The sequence below is a fragment of the Halictus rubicundus genome, chromosome 4, assembly GCF_050948215.1.
Source record: "Halictus rubicundus isolate RS-2024b chromosome 4, iyHalRubi1_principal, whole genome shotgun sequence".
Lineage (NCBI taxonomy): Eukaryota > Metazoa > Arthropoda > Insecta > Hymenoptera > Halictidae > Halictus > Halictus rubicundus.
Window position 1 is genome coordinate 15,165,680 of NC_135152.1, and position 23,673 is coordinate 15,189,352.

The 23,673-nt window shown below is 35.2% G+C and overlaps 4 protein-coding genes across 4 annotated transcripts in view; 2 read left to right on the top strand and 2 right to left on the bottom strand.

Annotated features, from left to right (window-relative positions):
• LOC143353574 (putative fatty acyl-CoA reductase CG5065) overlaps positions 1 to 7,489 on the top strand; it is a 170,181-nt gene extending 162,692 nt beyond the window's left edge. The window contains exons 3-10 of the mRNA XM_076787010.1: positions 464 to 697; positions 5,422 to 5,585; positions 5,666 to 5,801; positions 5,925 to 6,124; positions 6,208 to 6,460; positions 6,539 to 6,729; positions 6,827 to 7,084; positions 7,176 to 7,489. Coding sequence (XP_076643125.1) covers positions 464 to 697; positions 5,422 to 5,585; positions 5,666 to 5,801; positions 5,925 to 6,124; positions 6,208 to 6,460; positions 6,539 to 6,729; positions 6,827 to 7,084; positions 7,176 to 7,311 — 1,572 coding nt within the window. The 3' untranslated portion in view covers positions 7,312 to 7,489. The remainder of the gene's footprint in view (positions 1 to 463; positions 698 to 5,421; positions 5,586 to 5,665; positions 5,802 to 5,924; positions 6,125 to 6,207; positions 6,461 to 6,538; positions 6,730 to 6,826; positions 7,085 to 7,175) is intronic.
• Positions 7,490 to 7,572: 83 nt separating this feature from the next.
• Rps3a (ribosomal protein S3A) lies at positions 7,573 to 9,644 on the bottom strand. The gene is made up of 5 exons (XM_076787036.1): positions 9,508 to 9,644; positions 8,911 to 9,014; positions 8,301 to 8,623; positions 7,867 to 8,028; positions 7,573 to 7,781 (listed from the first exon to the last, which is right to left on the bottom strand). Exons 1-5 carry the CDS (start codon positions 9,567 to 9,569, stop codon positions 7,629 to 7,631), a joined length of 804 nt encoding a protein of 267 aa, XP_076643151.1. The 5' UTR covers positions 9,570 to 9,644; the 3' UTR covers positions 7,573 to 7,628.
• An 833-nt stretch (positions 9,645 to 10,477) lies between these two features.
• On the top strand, positions 10,478 to 15,623 carry LOC143353585 (transmembrane protein 185B). Its single transcript, XM_076787033.1, has 6 exons — positions 10,478 to 10,716; positions 11,340 to 11,685; positions 12,111 to 12,410; positions 12,488 to 12,611; positions 12,692 to 12,916; positions 13,029 to 15,623. Exons 1-5 carry the CDS (start codon positions 10,679 to 10,681, stop codon positions 12,901 to 12,903), a joined length of 1,020 nt encoding a protein of 339 aa, XP_076643148.1. The 5' UTR covers positions 10,478 to 10,678; the 3' UTR covers positions 12,904 to 12,916; positions 13,029 to 15,623.
• On the bottom strand, positions 15,394 to 22,151 carry LOC143353587 (F-box/LRR-repeat protein 3). Its single transcript, XM_076787035.1, has 5 exons — positions 22,086 to 22,151; positions 18,973 to 19,162; positions 18,476 to 18,695; positions 17,200 to 17,445; positions 15,394 to 16,286 (listed from the first exon to the last, which is right to left on the bottom strand). The coding sequence occupies exons 1-5, from the start codon at positions 22,134 to 22,136 to the stop codon at positions 16,115 to 16,117; spliced, it is 879 nt and encodes a 292-aa protein (XP_076643150.1). The 5' UTR covers positions 22,137 to 22,151; the 3' UTR covers positions 15,394 to 16,114.
• Positions 22,152 to 23,673: the final 1,522 nt, after the last annotated feature.

The window sequence follows — 23,673 nt, forward strand, 5'->3', positions numbered from 1 at the left end:
CTTTAGTATACGCTGAAAGTAGAATTGGTCGGTCATGATCAGACGCGTCAAACGAATCCTATCGCATAACATGCTCGCATTCGCTGCAGTATCGAATTCGACTATCTCGAAAACGAAGCTTCGGATGAAAAAATGTTATTCTGTATTTTCGACTCATTTTCTCGTGTAGAATCCCGTGTCGTCAGATGAGGGGAGGGAGCACGAATCGAGGGTAAAAAGTTACCAATACAGTAACCGATCAGTTTTAATGCCAATTGCTCGAGCATGTGTCACACTATGTGTATATACATGCTTCGATAATCAATTTTGCTGAAAAGAAAATAATTTCAACAGCGAACTATGTTTATACAGTTCAGATCAGACATACCGAACGATAAATCATGCAAACGTTACACCTTTTTCAGCTTAAACTGTTCGAAACACTTTTCGAAAAAATTCAACGATTTGTTTCATGAAATTCCAGATGGTGTCACAGACCGTAGCGGAAACCAAAGTGGAGGAGGAGATTCCTGATAGAGTCGCGCTCGTTTTCAAGGACCAAAATATTTTGATCACCGGTGGTACCGGCTTCTTGGGAAAGGTCATCGTCGAGAAGTTCCTCAGATGCTTGCCCTCCATCAAACAAATTTATATGCTCGTCCGACCGAAAAAGGGGAAGAACCCGAAGCATCGTTTGGAGGAAATTTTCAACTCGCCGGTAACTATCTTTCTCCTTTCATGAATCGCGTTGGATCGTTCCATGAATAATGGAAATTACTGTTCGTATCTTTGGAAAAGAAAATACAGAAACGTATCTCTGCATACATACAGGGTGTCCCGAAAATGGTGTACTTCCTTGAAAGGGGTGATTCCCAACGTCATTTAACCCTTTGCACTCGAAGCCATTTTAGCTCTAATATATTTTTTCATACTATACATACGAAAATGGTGCAATTTACTCGTAGAGTACTGAAATGTTTAGTAATTTATTAAATACAAACAAGTTTAATAATGTAAAAAATATTTTTAATAAGGATACAGCAATTTTTAGTGGCGCCTTGCAGTCGCCATTCGAGTGCTAAGGGTAGAAGTAACTTTTTCCTTTGCAAAAATGTCCTCCGCGGCTTTGTTCGGGAGTTATTCGCGGAAAACACGGACCAATCAGAGCGCAGCTACAGCTGAGCGTGGCGTTGTCATTGGCCGAGCCGCACTCCGTCCGCAGAAGCCGCGTTCTGGTTGGTCCGTGTTTTTCGTTATTATTATCAATACGAATCTAGTCAATGAAAAATGACAAACGGAAATTTGTACATGGGTAACTACTAGAATTTGAAGGGAATGTCACAGACTCTTACCTCCTGTCATCGAGTCGTACAACGGATATTGTGTAACTGTGAAAAAAAAAAATAGGCAACCGCGTTTCCAGATTTCGAACCGACGGGTTCCTTGAACGAACCTTTCGCCAATTAAAGGAAATTACAGTCGGTATTTGAAATAAGTGTACAATTTCTTAAGGATTTACAGTAATGAACACACTGTTGCCGTGAAACCCATATTCAACGCATATCCGATCGTATGACTAAAATTAGTCGTTTCATCGCCAATTAGCAACGACCAAATGACGAATATTAGTCGTGTTAGTCTTTCATTTTTGTAACATTGTGTCTTGCAACAAATAAATCACTCTAGTTTCTTCAAATCGAAAGAACAGCCAAAATAATCCATAAACATTAACGAGAAATTATACCGTAATCTATTAGAAAATATCAGGAAGAACAGCAAGATGGACGGAGAGAAAATATGCATCGCATAACTGTTAAAAGAAAAGTTTATACCTAATAAAGTTCTTTTTATTGTAAAAGTAATACCACTGTAAAATACATTTAACCCTCTTCAACTTCATTCTACGAAAATTGCTTCTCAAAAACGCGTGTTCTACTTTCACAAACGCTATGGTACTCTCATTATTGTGAATATATTTTCGAATAGCATGATGTTTCGTTGTACAGATCAGAAAAATTTTACTGTAATTTCACAACTGAGTTAACTACCTGTTTTATAGCTAGAAATGCTCGTAATGAGGGAGGGAGGTGTTTTATGGGGGATGCGCGTCATAAAGTAAGATGGCTGAAAAAACCGTAGTAACACAAATACTTCACGAAATACGCTTAGAGAAAGCGAAATTATATAAACATTGTATTGACCAACAATGCGTTGAGTAATTTTTCATGAATCAATTGTTGTCATCGTAAACTATGCACCTAGGGCTACTTATGGAAGTTTATAGACATATTAATTTCATGTCTCAAGGTTAATGCGAGAAAAAGTGATATCCAGACACGCTAATTATTATCGTATACCTTATCGGAATTATACCTACTTGGACCTTTGTTTAATTCAGTTAAATACCATCTTGATTTAATCTGACCGATTAATATCTAAATAAAACAATTTTATACTATGGTATATCATTTTTTTATCAATGTTTCAACTTCAATCTTTTTAGTTTTAAGCCTTATGTAAGATCGAGCCAGTAAAAATTGTAAATAGAATGCAGTAAATATAAGAATTATTTATTTTTTCTTCAAGCTATATATTATTTCCGTGTTTCGACATGCTCTGTACAATATACATACATACGTACTTGCACAAAATTGCATTGAATTCAGGTTTTTCTGGTTAGACCTCGTTGCGAGAGTACACTAGAAAGTTGAAGACTATTAAATGCAACTGTTTATTGTCCATTGCCTGTATTAGAGATTATCATTTCCAATGGAGATTATCATTTCCAGACTGGTACAATCAAGTTGTTAACTTGGTAGACACAGTGCGCTCAAACTGTGTTCTTAATGGACTTCGTACACGCAAGTTGCGAAACGGATAACGTTTTCTGAAACATTTCAGAATTCCAGAAACCATTGTTCCAACACTGACCCCTTGACATACGAATTAAATGAAATTTGATGCGACTAAAAATACCGTTTATTGCTTAATAATGGAACTACTAAATACGACATAATATGAGCTTGATTGAAGAAGTAGAAAGTTTCTCAAGAAGATATCTTTATAATTTTAATAATTGCGAAAGAAAAAGCTCGATAGTCTAATGTTAACTTATCCGTTCTGTCTGCTTAACAATAAATTCTCGTATCGATTAATAACGAGTATGTTCCTAAGCTGATAATAGACATATTACGGTAACACGTGATCTCAATGTTAAACAATAATTTACTTCAATGTGTACAGTGCCATGAAAACCACATGATGTATCCAAAACGTCTTTGCATCAATCAGGCGACCATTTGAGCGAAATTTGCAAGGTTTGCCACAAAAGATCGGTTTGCCGGAAAAATGAAATTAACAAAATTCCATCACGGAAACACATCGCATCGTTCCATAATCATATTGAAGAGCAAAAACCCGTGAAACAGGGTCAAGGCCTTTCTGCTCGTAGAGGACGGGGGTACGGGTACAGTGTTATTATCATTATTATCAAGACTAGTATTTGTCTAGTACTACCTGGTGAAAGTTATTTCGCATGTGGCGGCGAGTTATGTCATGTTTATCTGTCCTAGTAACAGCCAGATTCCGCTGTAACACGATTACGGTGTCTGGCCTGACTATTGTACAGGACATTTCATAACTTTGCTCTTTTTACACGACTGAACTCGACCGCAATGTTACGATCGCGCGAATATGTAATTGCTTCGGAAAGTTCTTCGAATCCCTCTGGTTGGCCAAGATGTTCGCGTGGTTTGCATTTCATAATTTTCGTCCAATACGAATACGATGCCGTTGATATCGTTCTACTATCATCTATTATAATTATTACAGAAACTTTCGTTTCTCTATGCGCTCATAACGTATAAAGAGATTAAAGAGAATAATTAGTAAAATGTGGATTTCTAAGAATAAATAAAGATCCACAGTCTAATTCATAATGAATCCTGTTCTCGTTCTACTGAAATCATAATCAAACGAAATAAAATTTTGTTCATTTCAAGTCCCTTGAAATCTGCACTTAGGAATTTGTACAAACGTTCGCAAACTGTTAATAATAATTTTTTAAAGTAGAAGATGGGTGAGCGATAGTCAATAAACTGGGGATTTGTATGCACGATCAAAATTGTCTGTATGATTATTTGATTATATTCTTACTGATATTTATCTACCGCTCTTTATTTTATCTAATGAAGGGCGAACCGACCATCAATGAGATTTTAAAGGTAACTTGTGTCCCCGAAGGTTTAATATCGAAGTTTCAATTTTCCAGCGCGTGAACTTTTGGACTGAGTGGCGTAGGAACTGCGTATAATGTTGAAACTCCTAATGCACGGTGCAAATCTCTCCCCGAGAGGAGGTCAAATTGCATCACGTGAAAGAAAGTCGAGTCAGTTCACGTGTTTGCGTTCCGTTTTCCTCGTGAAAAGGAAAATTGAAAAACAAACGATCGAATCGGAAGTGTTTTTAAATTGTTTGCGACCGTCAGCGCTGAACGCAAAATAAAATATACCGTTCCATTGCAGATGAGGATTTTTTCCAAATATTGGAAATATTTTCTTCGGGAACCTAATCCTACATCAAACTCTTCAGTTCTAAGAAAAAATAAACACACTACTGCGACTACACTAATTGAATTATTTGTTTGCAACTTTAAGAATGATATGCATGGATCTGATGTTGCTAATATGACGACATTCGTCCTCGAGGGGTGAATTATCTGAGTTTGTTTGAACAAAATAGAAAGATTAAATACAAATGTATTTTTTAAATTATTTAAATAGTCCCATCACGACATAATGCAACGAAACACAGGTTCTAAGTAGCACATGATACGGTTCCATTTAAGTTCGAACTTTCAGCAAAACCTTGAATGTAAAAAAAAAATTCAACCTAATTCCAGTTTTCCAAAGCGTGACAGAAACATATTAATTAGCGTAAACAGGCGCAAACTATTAGTTACTCGTGACGGAGTACTTATTGCACCAGATTCACGGGCGTAATATCTGTAATAATGATATCGTTAATTACATTTTCATAATATAGGACACGCAAGTACGTATATTGTTTGCAGAAACGTTTAATCGAGAATGATTATACTAAAACGCAACGTCATCTAATAGCGAGCACGCTGGGTCATTTGAAAGGGAGAATCGTCCATTTTTTTTTCCAACGCCTAGCGCGTCCGCTTTTGTCTCACCGTATGGATAAAAAATCTGTCGCGTTAACTCTAATTGAGTTGACGAATTATTAAAATTATGTATAATTAAACCACGGAGCATTATTCTTAAGAATTCCCTGTGATTAAGCGCTGAAGGAAAAAACAAAATCAATCTACCATAACGAGACATTGTGTCGTTAAACACATATTCAAAAAAAAACCCCAAAAACGCCCAGAGTTTTATTTCAATAAATATGAAATGAGTTACTAATTACTTGTTACAGCTCTTCGAGAAAGTTAAGCAGCAAAGGGGATTAGAGGAGCTTCGCAAGGCTGTGACAGTTGTAAATGCAGACGTCTCTATGCTTGGTCTTGGACTCTCTGAAGAAGACAAGAAGATGCTTTGTGAGAACGTTAACATTGTGTATCATTGCGCCGCCACAGTAAGGTATTGTAGCGCCAAAGTAAATTAAATGAAGGACTTATATGGTAAGCTACATTTATATTATAATCACACAATTACGTTAGATTCGACGAGCTGCTAAAAAGGGCAGTACTCTTAAACACTCGCGGCACAAAACAAATGCTAGATCTGGCCAAGGAAATGAAGAACCTAAAGCTATTCGCTCACATGAGCACTGCGTATTGCCATCTAGAAGAAAAAGTATGTAATTTCACACTTTATAGATGCCTATTACGAGGTTCTTTGATTTTTTATATATTTAAGTATTATTGCCATTTATCATTGATTATGAGATTCTGTTATCAAGTCTTAAATTCGTTTTAGGTCTTGGGAGAAAAACCTTATCCTCCGCCAGCAGATCCTCACAAAATTATAAAGTGTGTAGAGTGGATGGACGACGAAGTCGTTGAAGCAATGACTGATAAAATTCTAGGAGACCTTCCTAACACATATGCATTCACGAAAGCCTTGTCCGAAGGTCTCGTTGAAGAAGCCATGCCGCATATTCCAGCAATTATATTGAGGTAAAATTGTATAAATAATCCCTGCAGAAATAAAAAATTGGTACCTTAGAGTACATACCATTTAATTATATGTTTAATCACAGACCAAGTATAGTCATACCTGTTTGGAAGGAACCAGTACCTGGCTGGACAGATAATATCAATGGACCAACAGGGTTGTTGATTGGAGCTGGAAAAGGTGTTATTCGAACAATGTACTGCAATGAAAATAGTTATGCTGATTATCTACCGGTTGACATGGCTGTAAATGCTATTTTGGTTTCTTCATGGAATTTCGTTTACTTCAAAGATTACGAGAAACGGGTTTTCAATCTAACTAGTAGTAGTGAATTCAAAGTAGGTCAAATTTGATGCTGCAGGTATGCCAATGAATATTGCCAATGTTCAAAATTAATCCAGGTATGCAAATTTTAGATATCATGGGCAGAGATTATTGCGCGTGGTCGAAAAATAACGCAAAAGGTTCCCCTAAACAATGTCGTTTGGTACCCCGGTGGCAGTATGAAAAAATCAAGACTTATGCACAACATATGTGTGTTCTTTTTCCACATGATACCAGCTTACTTCATAGATGCGCTTATTTTCCTTGCAGGGTACAAACCAATGTAAGTATAATTACGATATCCATCATTCGTTCAACCTTATACTTATTTGTTTAACTATAGTTAAGCGACTTACATGGTTAATTGTTACTGTACACAGTATGTGTCGTGTGCAACGTCGTATACAAAAAGGATTCGAAGTTTTTGAGTATTACGCTAATCATCAATGGGACTTTGACAATTCAAATATGTACGAAATCAGAGATCGACTTAATGCAGTCGAGTATGAAAAATATCAGCTACATGGGGATGATATGGATATTGATGCATATTTCGAGGCTTGTATAAGGGCTGCAAGAGTTTTTATCCTAAATGAACCACCAGAGACACTACCAGCTGCCCGAAGGCATTTAAGAATGTAAGACTCAATTTTAATTTTTTTTTCTCAAAATAATGTATTCTATGAAAGCTAATCTTCAAAAGATATTACATTTATATTTTCATTACAGAATGTACTGGGTCGATGTATTCACGAAGATCATTTTCTATGTCTTCTTGATCTATTTGCTTGCATCTTGGAGCGAAAGCTTTAGGGCGCTATTGACAGGATGTTGGTCGATTATGGTGCGGGCATTGTCAGATTAAACCACTCATTAGTTAGTTCGTAACACTTCTAGTACCTTTACATTGTAATGTAACCAAATAAAATTAAAGTTCTATTTTTTTATAATTATCAATATGTTCGTATTCATTGCGTTAATCAGATGTATTATATCAAAATATTCGATATTTTCGATAATAAATATTTACTATTAAAATCAAATTTCTTTCAATCATTTCATGACCCTCTGTTACTTTATCTATAGGAACATGAAAATAGGTAAAAACAAGGAAGACTGGCAACAATTTCTGGACTGAACGTGACTTTTATTCATATCAAATATCGAAAGAGAATTACTCCCTTAAACAGATTCCTGTACAGGTGGTTCATAGCCTTCTGGTCTATCGACCTTCGAGCCACTTTCTCCTACTTCCTCGGTCTTGCTGCCTGCACTATCTCCGTGAAGTTCTAATAGTTTGCTCAGTTCAAAACGTGGTTTCTTCAATACTTTGACCTGTTAAAGAGTAAAGTTATTATTATAAACATTTATTATTATTGCTGTATTTATAACAATGTTCAAATAATATGTGCAAACATACTTTACGAATATAAACATCATGAAGTGGGTAAATGCCTTGTGAAGCCTTCTCGATATCTTTTGCTGTGGCATCTGGCAGAAGTTTACTAACAACACCCTTTAAGTCACTCTTCGTAACATCATTGGTAATTGTGTCTACCATCTTTTGTCTAATTTTCTTCACCTAAGCACACAATCACAATTATTGATAAATAATTTTATATAGACAAGACAAGAGATGGATTAGACAAGAAGATAGATTTAGGTTTTTTTTAGATTTTAGACAATTGTTGCAACATACAATATCACTACTTCTTATAAAACAGAAGCAATGTGGTAAGCAAGTGCACTATTTCTTTCTGCAACATCGTGTAACACAAAAGTCACATTATACTCTCATGAATTATTGATTTGCAAATATTCAGTAGACAATACGGCGTAAATAAAATTACAAACCTGTGCATGCTGTGCATAACATGTTTTCCTTGTGCTCAACTGATCTTTGTTGGTGAAGCCAATGCAGAAAACTCTGAGAAGATAGCCGTCGGTAGTTTTTACGTCAACGTTAGCTTCAATCAGTGTTTGCCATTTCTTAACCATGGACCTCAATTTGTCAGTGGTCAAGTCCATACCGTGGAAGTTGGTCAATACGTTACGATGTTGCACATCTTCTGCGATCAACCTGAATTTACGGAAAGATCTCTCTGCATCTCCGTCATTCTGCAAGTCAGCTAAAGAGACTTCGAATACTCTGTATTTCAGACCTTCAGACGCAATCTCTGTAAAATATACAAAACACATTTCATTAGTAAGGAAAATAATTTCCTGTATATCCTGCATCCTGTATGCAGGGTGATAAAAAAACAATACTTATAGACCTTATAGTACTCGCTGTACTATAACTATGAAAATTTGTAGCAACATCTAGCTTCAGTGTTTCTTTGAAGCAACACTATGGTCTAGACTCTGCATTTTTCTTTCGCAACATAAAACGCCACAAAAAGTGATGAGAGCACTTTCATGGAGCTGGAGTTGCATATTATTTTTAATTTTCAAAATATCTTACTTGTTCCTTGGGTTCTGTTAACCAATGTTTTGCCAACATGACGGTTGGTGAACATAGACGGTGCCTTAACATCATACCAATCCTTACGAGTGAATGGATCAACACTAAATATAAGGAAAACACAATTAGGTTAAGCCTCCATGTTGCTCTTTAAGGTTAGAACGGCGACTTAAATATATTATGAAACAAATGTCATGGATTTTATTTATATTCGTATTCTTAACTATCTGCAACGCTTTATATGGGACATACTGAATATTTCATTCATTAACAATGCTTTGATTCAAATACTATCAACGTGGAGTCCACATTAACCATGTACATAAACATCGAGGATATACACCAAAAATATTATTTCAAATAAGTAATTATTTTTTAAGAAAGAGATATACGTTGCTATTAGCTTATTTTTCACTCGAATTAAGAAATATTATTGAAGGCAAGGTACCGATCGTGGAGTATGTTCTAAACACTCAAATGTCAGGTGTATGAAATCTGTTTTAATTTAAAGCATCTCGCTAGGTAGAAAGCGGAATATTAACTTTTTCTCATATTGAGGGTTTAAAGTTCAAAGAAAACACATTATAATTTACTTACATCTTCTTCTTCACTCCCTTTTTACCTCCTTTCGATAGTCCCTTATTTTTACCCACCGCCATGATTGAGGTTACAGACGAAAAGAGGCACGATCAAACACCACCGGAAACTGGTAGAGCAATCTACGAGTTGTCGGCACATACGTGAATGCTGATTGGTCGATGCATTTCTACTCGTATTCACTTTTTAAACAATCTTTTGAAAAAGTGAATGGATTATTAAATAGTCATCAAGAATTAAAGTCCAAATCATAATAAAATTTGACGTACTTATCCCTTTCATTTTCTTTATTCAAATATACATAAGATACATATACACAGTGTACCGTATAAAAATTATTCGGTGCAAATAGCTTCATCATTAAAATTCTACTGCACCATTTATATTATACATGTTATTAAGATTTCAAAAGCATTACAATCTAAAAAAACCTATTCTTTCCAATATCTCATGTACATGCAGTTTCGAATATTTGCAAAGATAAAATTTTCTTGCTGATATTTGCTGTAATCATATGATTTATACCTATATATAAGTATAGATTTACATAGAGATAATAAATCATGATTTACATCGAAATATTACTTAAAAACGTATACTCATGTAAAAATTTCAAATGACCATTTTGTGTTCATTTTTTAAAGTAGTCAATTTTCATTTGAAATTTTTACATTTTTACTTTATAACTAAAATCTTGACCATTTTGTGTTCATTTTTTAAAGTAGTCAATTTTCAAGATTTTAGTTACAAAGTTTTTTCTTGAAATTACTTTTGACATCGTGCTTGGATTGCACGTAATCTCTAATCTGTTACGGTATTGATGCACCTAAAACGTGCACGAGCTGAGTGATTAAACTTTTTATGCATTGCATTTCGTATGTGCATTTCATATAAGTACGAAGTTCTCTGCTAACGTTTAAGTTAGCACTTGACGTATCGAGTGTCGACAGCTGCTGGCCTTCGGCTGCTTTCAGTGCAATTCGAATTTTCGCGTGCGAAACGGTGGGATTTATTTTTTCTTTTCGTCTGCAAATGCGGAGCTCACTGTTCGTGTTCTTCCGCGATAAACTCTGCGGTAAATGAAACGATTTTCGGTGGGATGCGTTTATACGCGACGGTCATCCCGAAGATTTACGTCAAGTAGTTGGCCTACAAAACGTTTCTGATAGTCATGAATCTGCAAACACTCTTTCAAGACTTCAATCCAAGGTAAAGCCACACGCGTGAATTTACACGGATTTCCCTCAAAGCTATATAGATTAACGGCGAATTAATGTGTGATATCGAAATCTCATATATAGAGCATTATGCAAAATATATGAAAAGAATATGCAACAAGGAACATTATTTTGTATTCACAGAAACATTTATCGTTAAGCAGATTCTCCTTTTTGTTATAAGTCAGCGGTTGCAGATTAATAGATATATAGATAAACTTGTCTATAATTAATCCATAATATTTTTGAATAGCTTCATTTTAGTTCGGGTTATACTTTATAAATAGGTCAAATGCTTATTTTAAACAAATGCCCATCTCTCTTTATTCAGCAAATTTTGTCATTGTTTCGAGGTTCTTGACCTTAGTCGCGAGTCATCGATTTATACATTAAAAATGTGTGTTGTGCAATCGGTGGAGTTATCTTTCCCTATATTAAGTAATTTAATTGACAATTTTTGGAGATACTGATATCAATTTGGCCTTCTTTATTTTTTGTTTTTGTTTACTCTTGTTTCTAAAGGTTTCATGAATGCATGTTTCAAGAAGTAATTTCTTTATGATTTATAATTTTATAGAATATTTCAAAATTAATTTTCTTTAATTTATATTCTAGCAAATTTTTAGTGCATTGCTGTTTGATGATATTTACATCCCTGTTTGCTCTGCGGCTGGATGGTTTCATAGAATGGAGTTATTGGTGTGTATTTACACCAATATGGTTTTGGAAGAGTATGGTCATTTTGGGTGCCACCGTTGGAAGTTATGTTTGGTGGAGACACCCACACGCGAGACTGGAAGGAGATGCCTATGTACATTACAAGGCAATGTTAATTACTTTGGCATTACACTTGATCCTGTTAATGTTTGAATTGTTAGTATGTGATAAATTAGAATCTGAAAGGCACCTTTGGATACTTGTATTTATACCACTTATCTTCATTTCAATAGTGTCGATAGCAGTAAGTATATCTTAATTATACACACCACTGGCTAGAAGTATGAAACAAGTATTTACAATTGAAGTTTGAACTTTGGATTAAAGTCATGCAAACATCTTGAAGAAATACATTCAAAAATTATATGAACTTTTTAACTATGCACATAGTTCTTGTTTGTATTTGTATATTTATTTTTACTTATATTTTAGAGATGTACAAATGAATTATACTGAATGTTGAAGTGTACTTGTTTGTTTCCATAATTATCATGTAGAAACAAAGAAATGGAAGGTGCACTACATGATATTACCATAAGATAAGAATGACTGTTCTTCTATTAATTTTGTATGAAATGTGGCTTAAGAGTTTTCATATTTTTAGTCAGTGATACATGTTGATAAATCATAAATTAATTCTCTACAAATGTGAATATTTTATGTTTACAGGTATGTATTTGGGCTGCAAAACATGATCGATCGTTCGAACTTGAGCTGTTCTGTGCAGTTAATGTACTGCAGTTTATCTTCTTGGCATTGAGGCTAGATGGTTTTATAACATGGAGTTGGGAAGTAGTGTTTGTGCCTGTTTGGACACTTTTGAGCTTGTCCTTAGTGGCTGTACTATATGCGATAGTATTTGCAGCCGTTTTATTAAGAGCACCACAAGTTACTGCCAGACAGAGGCGAACATCTTTGAATTCTGCATTGGCATACACATTTCTTGTGGTTCCAATCTCAGTGTTCCAAGTAAGAAGAATTATTCTGTTAATAAAATGGGAAACAATTGATACATTTCGCTAATGTTGAATTTTATTCGATTACAGGTGTTACTAGCAAACAAATTAGACGGAGATATTTCATTAAATTATACTACAGTAGCTATGCCGCTTTTAATATCCCATGTAACACTTATTTTTATGTCTTTTGATGCAAAAGGTGGAAATAGATGTAAGAAACATTAATTTAGTTTTATTCAAGTCTTGAGATTATACTAATTAGTATTAATCAGCCATCGTAATTAATTTCAGGGTGGTTTGGCATTAGGAAAGATTTTTGTCATTTTTTATTAGGATTATGCCCATTACTTCAAGAATATGGTAATATTTCGTACCAGCCAAGAAGTGATCAGGATCAACCACCATCTGAACCAATGGTTTCAGATAAAAATGAGAAACACATTAAGAAAATCGACCTAACGAAACCTGTCGTACCTATAATTTCGATCGATATGCCCGATTGATTATTTTATTTAGGTTTGTATAAAAAATTATTATGTGTTCACATATTTGTGTCTTAAGAATTCACACAGTTTAATGTAACTAACTACTCCGTTATCAAATTACTAATGAGACAACCACCTTGCAGGATTGATTCAGGGAATTTGAAATATTTTTATCGATATGACTGGTTAATACCAAGAGCCATATCTTAACAAATAATAGACATGTGCATGTATAATAGTGAAATCTATTATAAAAAGAAAAAAGGAAAACTATTATTTTCAGTACGATACGTCGTAATGAAAATCTTGTTATTGTTAAACTCATTGTGCGCCAAGGCAATCAGAACTATCCAGTATAATATTATCCTATTTTGTTCCTGGGGCTGAAGCCTTTCACAGTAACTGTGAAGATTTTGATAGAGAAAACTCTACAAAATTTTTTACGATCAATTAATTAAGGAGACTTGTAAGAAACGAAAAATTTTATTATCGATGCTAGATGAACGGCCCCTCGAGCAAATTTAGCAGTCGCAATGCTCAAAAAGAAAATCATTATGTCTCTTAAAGCTGCATCAATTTTTTATGCGTATTCAAACACTTAAATTATATGTAGAGAGGAGTTCTGCAACGCATGAATTTGCTCCAACCTGTGTTATTTCACTCTATCCGTTTAAACGACAAGTCGTTGAATCATGCTGAACCGAAAGTGAAGTAGGACAAGTTCCAGTAAGTCCACCCATTGCAGGTTTCTGGTGTAGAATAAGTAATCGACCCGTCCATTTGTTTGATTGCTCCTTCGTAATGATATAAGATAATTGTCGACCTATTTTGTTATGCCTGTTAATAGTGAAGTTACGTAATGATAGTATTAATGTTACTTTGCCAAAAGTAGTGGTTACAAAGAATGGTGAACATGCCTAAGCTGGTGCTAAAAATTAACAATACTTTAGACATGTGTTACATGCAATTAAGACCTGTGTTGAAAATTTCGTTTAACTCTTTAACACATCGTGATCTGTATAAAGCGAAGTTTGATTTATAATTACTTATACTTTAAACCGATTTACAATGTAAATAGCACTCGAGTTACAGGATTAAGTAACGTTGTACAGGCCACATTTAAACAAATTGATTACGTACAGAGTTAAGTCTCGGATAACGAATAATTATCTAATCTTTAGTTGACTTAAAATTAATAAGTATTAAGTCGTATACGTAAAGATAAAATAATAATATAGGACACATGAACGCTCTTAACAATATATACACACACATATTGGCAATTATACATAATCAGATATTCATACAATTAACTTGATCAGCTTCCCTTGTTTCTAATACGAAATTACAATACAAATTCCAGCATTGAACGAGACTTAACTGTATGATGCATGTAGCGAATAAAATGGAATCACTACGATTAACGAGCGAAGGGATTGTAAATGGGGTACGATGCTAAAATTATAATGCTATATGTCAGTTTTCCTTTTGTAAAAATGCTTCACATATATTCGAATCTTCTTATTTTTTAAAATAATTTGTAATTTACTACGCATATTTATGTCTGTGTTCATGACAAATAAGTTGACACATAATTAGAAACAAGAGCCATATATTTATATTAGAATAATTTTTGTACGTGTTCCTAAAATGTTTGCAATATTTTTTTATTAAAATATTCATATATTGATATTAGTAGATAGTCATTTTGATGTGTGCGTCAAACATGTTCAAAAGGCTCTGTTACTTTAAGTGATACGTTTAGGCTTAAATTCTTTTGTACGTTTACAACTCATGTCAGTTGCTTAAAGGTACCAATGAGTAATTAGTGCATTTCCTAATTAATAACGTAACAAGTATGCGCCGTTATTATATACCAAATAATTTTAATTTTACCGTATTCGATTAAATTAACGGAGTTTTTCAACAAGCCGATAGTTTAATACGATGTTCGGATATTGAAATGATTCTGAATTGACGTACTATTGTATACGTTTACGTTGAACACGACGTTTTATACGGAAATTTTGTGGTGATCGTGAAGACTTCTCGTTTACTAGAATTCGATCAAATAACATGTGCATTCGCGTCGAGAATTTCGAATACATCTCCGACGAACGAAGGAGCAGATGCAACGTACCTGGTAATGTATGCCAATCTTTGAGCATGTTTATGATACTGCAAAAAAGCATTCGTTCGATAAGTTGCGCGCTACATACGCGTGTAAAATTAAAACTTTTAGGATACAAAGTAATTAACGCTGATTTTTGAACGTGTTAACATGGTTTGTTGTAAACGAAGCGTAAATTTTTCAAACATTAGGTTCTTGGTCGGCCTTAATAAGACAGGAGATCGGATATTTCGGCTGGGATACAAGACTGAGCACTTCGCATCTTTAGAATAATATCGGCAAGATATAAAAGGAAAAAAAAAATATTTGCGCGACTTTCAAGAACAGACGATTAAACGATAAGAGCATTAATTGTTAACGTTAATAGATACCATTAATTATTAAGTATATCCAATCATTTATTGTGTTATGATGTAGAAATAATGTACATAGTCTGTTGTATTACAATAACATTATTGACTATATTATTAATTATTGTATATTATACATATCTACCATGAGCGACGATTGATAAATAAGTAGTGGTATCATTTTATTTTATATACACCACTCGCAAAAAAGGTACCATTATAATCTAATAAAGTTTATATTTTTTGGTATTAACAGACACGAGCAATTTTTACAATACGTGGCTTTTTTCGTTCTTTTTCATCGAGTCATGTAAAACGGAATGTAATGCTTCGTACAGTTCAGGATATATTTAACATAAGCATATAAATTAACGAAGACAATAACAAAATGTGATTACAATATTCCGCCGTGCTTGTTTCTCATGAAACTTATCGATCCGATCCTAAACTATAATCGGGGCATGAATATTTTTATCTAAAACGATCGTACACTATAATTTCGGGTTTTATGACGATGATTTCAAACGATTTTATAAATATTGACATTATGAAACTTACAACACATACAATTTCTACATCGCGAGCTAAAATTATATTTCTGTGTCCTTCGTGTAATCGATTCATGTAAAAAATGCAAAATGGATGACTACAGTCTAGTTATCACTTACGCACATTTCTGACAAATGCGCAACACTATTGTCTGCCATTACTGTATCGTACAAATTGATTTGATTACCACTAAAAACTTTCAGCACAACGGTATGTATTCAGGTACCCATGTTCGACCAAGGAGCTGCGAAATCTTTTTCGATAATTCCGTTACGTCCAGTTCAAAGTCTTCTATTAACGACGTCTCCCACACGTATAGTATTCGTAGTCGTTTCGCGCAAAGCGTGACGAATTCCAACAATCCTGAACAACTGTGGTCAAGAAGAACAAAAACTATTAACATCCAACGCATTCACAGCTACTTCATATAATATGATGCAATAAGTATACCAATTTAAACAAAACAATAAGGGTTATTAAAGCAGAAACGGTACTATAATCTTTTCTTAAAATGAAAATACCTAAGATACATTGATACTCATAATATCTACAGTGACTCCAACTAATATTCGTACGCTCCTAAAAATCGCATAACTTTGTCAATATTGGACTATACTACATGAATTTTTTTGAGAAGTTAGAACAATTGGGTCACTACAAAACGTGAGAAAAATGTTTGATTAAAATTGCAAATGGTCGAAATTACAGAGAAAGTACTAAAAGTTGTATTTTGCAACTTTTTTATGTGGGCGTATATTAAAAAGTACATTTTGTACATCTGTATCAATTATACATATTCTGAATATTTCATCTAAATCGGTCAACATTGCACTGAGCTACAAACGTTTAACGATGAAAACTTAAAGGCGAAAGTCGCAGAATTTTGGCCTTCTCAGGGAATTTATGTGATCATTTTCGAACATCTGCAGCTCATTGCAACGTTGACCGATTTTGATGAAATTCTCAGAATATGTATAATTCATACAGATCTACAAATCGTACTTTCTAAATTTTCAATGTAAGTCCACATAAAAAAGTTGCAAAATACAATTTTTAGTATTTTCTCTGCAATTCCGATCAATTGCAATTTTTGTAAAAAATTTTGTTCACTTTATGTAGTGATCCAATTGTTGTAACTTCTAAAAAAAAATTCAAGTAGTATAGTCCAATATTGACAAAGTTATGCGATTTTTAAGAGCGTACGAATATTAGCTGGAGTCACTGTATCTACCCTGTCTATTAATCTGCGTCCATTAAGCGGGGGCTATTGTTTATTGTACATACGTGATTTCGCAATCGCCCAAACCGACGGCGCTTAGGTTCGTGCATCCTTCAGCGACAGACAGCAGAGCTCGGTCAAGTGTGTCTGGTCCATAAGCAGCAATAACTAGCTCGACCAACCGAGGACATACGCAACCAATGCGTAACAATGTTGCTTCAGACGGTGCCTCCCCAAAGTACAAGTGTGTTATAGGAACGCAGGGAGCGAGAAGCAAACTCTGATCGTCTTCGCTCGTCATGTACGACGATCTAAATCGTTTTAGTAAAAGAAGACACTGTTACACGTGCTGGTGTCAATTAAAAAGACAATGCACGAGCGCACGATTACATTCTGTTAAACCTCAAACTTCCGGGTTGAAAATCCATCCATTTTCTATTCAATCGACATATCAATAATTTCCGGTTTTAAAAACAAATTGTTGTGCGGATTTATTACAAAGATGAATAGATAAAATTCAAAACTTGTGAGGTCATTAGAAAAATTTAAGAATATCGCTACGTTATTGTCGCCTTATTAAAATTATTAAAAGTACATGTATATATAATTTCTATTTCTGACAATTGATTTAGAAAATTTGTATTCAGTCCACGCATTCGTCATCTTAATGACTGTGGATCTTCATGGAAAATGAAATGTCAATGCATCGTTTGTAGGGAAAGGGTGTAAAACAGAAATTGAATTCTTCTTTTAATAATTTTGATTTTTTGAATATAACATACCCATCCTTCTAATGCTTTTACAGTTTCATATTTCACCTACTCTTTGCTGCCATAAGTGCATTAAATCCGCAGTCTACGGATGACTCATCATACTGGAGCTTTCTGATAATTGTTGTTTATTCTATCGATAAGTTGATTAGAAAATTATTTACGACTCGGTCTAATAGATATTGTAAAGTATTTTTTGACGTATGAGTTTTGAATAATGTACAAATCATAATTCAAAGCGAAAATGGGTGGACTATTGTCTGGAGATCACATTTGTGACTGCATATTGTATTTTTGAAGAGAACGTGAGCATTGAATATCGTTTACTTATGACGGAAAAATGACTCATGCATTCTCTGGAGAAATAGTAATAATAGTAACAATACTTATCAAGTTTTAGTATTTTGATCTTTACAATGCAGCAATTAGGATTTGCAGTTTTACTACATATAGGAGAGGTTGCTTCTAATTCAGTCTGGTATTTTGAAAAGAAATCTCGAATGTTCAGATATGGTGTATCTAGAGCCTAAACGATTATCAAATATTATCCTTTAGGGAAACGTGCACTCACAACACAAGGTTTATGTTCGGCAGTTGACTCGAAAATGTACACCAAGCTGTATCGCTGACTCGCGGAAGCGGCTTTATCTCCTGATGCACTTCCAATCGCAAAGTCTCCAATTGCATCTGTTTGTCGGAGCTTAGCGCTAGTAACAATTCGTCGCTGAGCAACGAATACGAGAGACATAATTCTCGCAGGTATCGACAATAATTGACCAACGCCTGGATACCTGTAATACAAACGACTTAATCAATCTCTACACTTTAATAAATACGTTAGAGAATTTTATTCGATTATTACACAGCCACAGTTAAATCACAATGAATGTTTTGAATGTTTTCACAAGTTTTGTACTTATTCATTTTTATCGTAAATGTACAAAATTTGCGGTATAATTAGTACAGTGCGACTGTGGATTTTATCAAAGAAAGAAATTAAGTATATCAATGGATTATTTTCGAACAAATTGATGTAGACAATTTTTATTTTCCATAAATATAGAATACCTTCAGGTAATAATCGCGGATATCCTTTTATACGAAGAAGTTGCAGTGTCTTCGAAGCATCTTCGTCCTTTCCGGATCGATCCTTCCTTTGCTCGATCCCTTCTTCGCTTGATATCTTCATTATGGTCTTGAATTTATCATTGTCGATCTCCAACAAACCGGGCTTCGCAGTACTCATTAATGCCAGCATCTAACATCGAATGTCAAGTTGGAGAAATTGATAGAACAACCGACTATACTGTTAAATTCTATTGTAAAATCAGATCTTTTGTGTTAATAGGTTTTGTAAAAGTATCAGTGAACAAAATATTTGTAAACCCTAGTCTGACCATGTTAACAATACGATCATTGACTGGACAACACCTGATCTGCCATTTTCTCCGAAATTCGATACAAGCATACATGCAGGTAACGAGGTATAGTAAAGTACAGTCTGCATTTTGAAAGAAGAGACAGGCTGCGGCCAGTTTGCGGTGACACCGTTTATTCGGTTCATTTGCAACGCTTTCTTGTGCAGGTTTATTTCACCTGCGAGTCCACCAATCATTTTTGCTTGCAATTCAAACAGTTGCTAACACAGGAAGATATTTATCATTTTATTAAAATTTCGTGAAACAGGAGACTCGCATTAAAACTGTGAAAGCGTTTGAAGTTGAAAAAGAGAAATTTCACTGAATATTTTGAAAACTCGTAGATAATAAAATTATATATTTTTTTAAGAAAATATTCAGCTGTACCAATAGACTCCAGAAAAAAATTTTTTAAGAAAATATTCAGCTGTACCAATAGACTCCAGAAAACTCTATTTGATTAAATCATTTTTGGACACTAGTCATTTAAATAATACTCTAAAAGATTCCTAAACCTAAGATTATGTAAAATGTGATGGCTTGTTGACGAAGCTTGTCGATTAACGCTTGCTACTATCAGATAAAATTCATCAAATAAATCCTTGTTTCTTATCTTCACGTTGTACGTTAATGTTTGATTTTACAATTAGATAGAAGCATGAATCAATTTAAGTATCACAACATTGCGTCAGAGATATCAAACATGAAGAACTGTCAGGTAAATAACATTAACATTAACATTAACATTAACATTAATTTAACATTTTTGTCTGAATTGAGACAAGACCGTCCCCACCATAGCGCCCACTGTCCCCTTTGTTACTGCATGAAGCAGAGGTTGGTGGGGGAAGAAGGCGTTTGAGGGGCCCCTACCGTGCCCATCACTGCTTTATCAGATATCTAGAGATAATTACTAGGTGCAACGTTATGCCTCAGTGTAACGACGTCGCTCGCACAGCAAGCTTTGCAGTGTAATTGTCAATATGTCTTCAGGTCTGCTTCTTCGAAATACAGACTATAATACCGTCTGGTACGATCAGGATCAGAAGTTTCTTTCACTAGTAGTTCAATCAACAATCGGCTTAGTGTAAATATTTTTCATTTTGAACCCTTTCAAGTTTGACCTAAAAAACAATATAATATAGAAAAGAAACGCTTTTTACAGTGTAGTGCCAGTTCCCTACTGTCAAGATACTTGATTGCCTAATCTAAAATCTTGCAGAGTGTACTTTCCATATCGTTACCGTCACGTGTGTCAGAAGAATGACTGTTTAATTTCACTGAAGAACTAAGAATTTTGACTGATTGCCACAGTTTACCACAGTTTGCCTGCCAGACTTTCTAATCTGTGATTTTATACAAGTTACTATAATGCAGAATAATTCACTTAGCTCAGGATCCTTGGAAGAGCAAGCACGTACAGCGTGGTTCGTATGGATACTACTGTAGAGACGACAAGTTAGCTAACGGAATGGCGTGATCCCACTTTTGACACTGTTGTCTCGACCAATGATGAGAACAGTTAGGCGGTGGGACTGTCACGCTCTGAACAGTGGAGGGGTAACAGCCAATGAGATTACCATTCCTTTATCTAGCCAACTTGTCGTTTCTACACAGTAGAATTTCCTTCATAATATTGCGTTTCTCGACCTTAGCACAAAGTACTCGATCGAAATCATGAATATGACTGATGAAAGAGTTCTTTGTGGAATTGTTGAATTCAAGAACGAGAAAATATTACTTTAATATCTTTGGCACACGCAAAATGTTTTATACCTGCATTTGCAGCAAAATAGTTCAATTTTTGTTTACAATCATGGTACATATCCCCTAGAATAGCCCTCTGACCTTAACCCTCTCCTTTCCTTTCAATACCTACTATACAGAGTATACGATTGAATTGTTAAAGCCGCTTTTGCATAGGTGAACGATTTTACATTGAACAGTCAATTGTTGAACGAAAACCTTGCTACACTGAACTTCTATTATTCTTTCATGAAGTAACGATACTTGTAAATTTAATACATTTGTCGACGCTGCAGGCACTATCGTTCGTCAAGTGGTTAAGCAATATACTTTTCGTACCGCAGCTCTAATATTAAGTGTACGGAAAAGTTTTAGCCTTCGCCCATCCATGCATAATCACTGATAATTAGACCGCGGTTCTTTATGCAAAATTATGACATTTCGAGCCAATTCAAGGAGACGGAAGTGAACTTATTGCTTCTTTGGATAACTCGAACAAGTCGAAAGTAATGTAACAACATTACTTATAATTACAATAGTTATAATTTTACGCCTTTTTGTGCAATTGTATGTTTACTATCAAACAACCAACATTGTTATCGACCGACAACATACATACCTAGTATGTCGAGTATAAATCACAGAAAATTGAGAAAAGGGACTAAAACTTTCGCGTACACCTATTAAGTGGATCACTAGACTGTGGATCTTCGTGCAGGATAAACATTGTCTGCGTCAATTGCGAGGTACTGGAACCAAATAAAAATTCATTTCCTCCTTTAATCATTCCAAATAAATCAATGATAATACTGATAGTTTTAAATCCCTTTCGTCCTTTCACTGTTTCATATTTCACCTATTCGTTCTCCTCATAAACGCAGAAAACCCGCAGTCTATTGACCACCCACTGTTTTATATAAACAAGAGCAAGACAAGAAATCGTGAAAAGGATAAATCCGTTCAGCCAAATGTTCGCCAATCTCTGCCCGTATGACCAGCAGATTTCAAAATGATCACCGGTGTATCGCAAGCTGCGGTCACCCGTCCGTCTACACACTCGAGCCACATCGTGAGCTTTTCCGGGCCCAGGTCTACAGGGTGTTCGTGCGGCAAGCACGCGAAACTCGGTCACTAGTGAAGAACCCTGCGGGAAGCACGAAGTTCGCGTTGACTCGAGAGTGCCGCGCACCTTGGACAGTTTCTGTTCAGGGTGTCGCTAACGAGTACAGCAGGCAGCCTCGGTGGGCTCTGCGCGACTGTCTTCGCGAGAGTTAGGCACGCGAAGGGAACGGGTGCGAACGGTGTCTAGGAAAGAGAGGGTACCCTGGTTGAGCTTGGTAGCAAGACCATTGGCTGCCGCGGCCTTCGCGAAGGAAGTGCAGAGAAAAAGCGAAAGGACGACTGGAAAGGTATGTGTAATCGTTGTGCAACGAGCCAGCATTGATCGGATTGGGACCACGGTAGGCCCGCGGCAGTTCCCGACGACTAGGGCATGCACGTGATCGGTACACGAGACGCGCTATGGTGAATCAGACGCCATGTTGTTTTCGCAGGTTCAACCCTCGGACGGCCGATCGTTCTTGCAACCAGACTGCGGACTGTTTGAAAGATTTTAATGATTAAAACGACGTTATATCATGTTACAGTAATCTCTTTACACTTTTTGATAGTTTCCCTAGTTATCTTCAAATTGTAAAAAGCGAGCAATAATACATGGGAGCACGTTGTATCTAATAGTATGATCTTCTATAATTAATTTTGAAATATTTCTAAGCCTCGGGTCCGAGGGGTTCAAAGAATCTGAGTGTGTATTTATAATAGGTTCCAATCTGTTGTAATTGATTATAAAAGCACATTGTGCTGGTTGTAAAAGAGTAACAAAAAAATTAATAGCCACAAAGAGTCCAATAAACCTAATGTATCTCAGAAAGCAAAGAAAGCAGAAACAAATCCACTTCACCAGATGTTGCCGCTCAATCAGCTTGCAGTATACCGATAAAGACTGTGTTTAATTCTCGAGTTGATAGGAGTGGGATCATGAAGCTTGCATACATGTTCCTGATTGTTTGAATAATTAGATATACTTGTGACAAAGACAACTTGCCTTAGTTATATGTTTCTTTTTCAGTATTTCGTTTCTTTCGTAGGATACTTAAGATTATTAAGATTATGAATGCAAAGAAAAAAGTCTACGTAACATGTATTATTTTATGTATTTTAGGAAAACCTTATTTGTCCGGTACTAGGATAACTTCTTCTAGGTTGTTGTTTTTATCCAATTAGCCAATTTAGCAGCAAAAAAAAACCGCTGCTGAAACGATAAAAATTAATTTGTCAAGTTCACGATAGAGGTGTTTTAGTACAATATTCTTGTCATTATTGGTTCCAGTGGTTCAAATCGGTGATTTTGACGACGAACCTTGAGTATAGCATTTTAGAAAAATTGATTCTTTTTTTATTTTACTGAAGGCATGTAGCCCATTAAGGAGAAGCGTGCGAGTATACTTTCAGCTATGCGAAGCCGGTAAAAGGATTGCCGGGTTGCAGAAAGCGGTCACGGACTAAGCAAACGCTCCTGAAGCACACTAGGCTATTCACGTGTTTA

Excerpts from the sequence above, each read along its gene's own strand:
- LOC143353585 (XM_076787033.1), top strand. The coding sequence starts at position 10,679 with ATGAATCTGCAAACACTCTTTCAAGACTTCAATCCAAG. Across the intron at positions 11,686-12,110 it reads TTTCAATAGTGTCGATAGCA|GTATGTATTTGGGCTGCAAA; the intron begins GTAAGTATATCT and ends TTATGTTTACAG. Across the intron at positions 12,612-12,691 it reads TGCAAAAGGTGGAAATAGAT|GGTGGTTTGGCATTAGGAAA; the intron begins GTAAGAAACATT and ends AATTAATTTCAG.
- Rps3a (XM_076787036.1), bottom strand. The coding sequence starts at position 9,569 with ATGGCGGTGGGTAAAAATAAGGGACTATCGAAAGGAGGTAAAAAGGGA. Across the intron at positions 8,029-8,300 it reads GTTATGCACAGCATGCACAG|GTGAAGAAAATTAGACAAAA; the intron begins GTTTGTAATTTT and ends TTGTGTGCTTAG. Across the intron at positions 7,782-7,866 it reads ATGATGTTTATATTCGTAAA|GTCAAAGTATTGAAGAAACC; the intron begins GTATGTTTGCAC and ends ACTCTTTAACAG.
- LOC143353587 (XM_076787035.1), bottom strand. The coding sequence starts at position 22,136 with ATGTGGCTCGAGTGTGTAGACGGACGGGTGACCGCAGCTTGCGATACA. Across the intron at positions 18,696-18,972 it reads TCCGCGATTATTACCTGAAG|GTATCCAGGCGTTGGTCAAT; the intron begins GTATTCTATATT and ends TTTGTATTACAG. Across the intron at positions 16,287-17,199 it reads TTGGGCGATTGCGAAATCAC|TTGTTCAGGATTGTTGGAAT; the intron begins GTATGTACAATA and ends TCTTGACCACAG.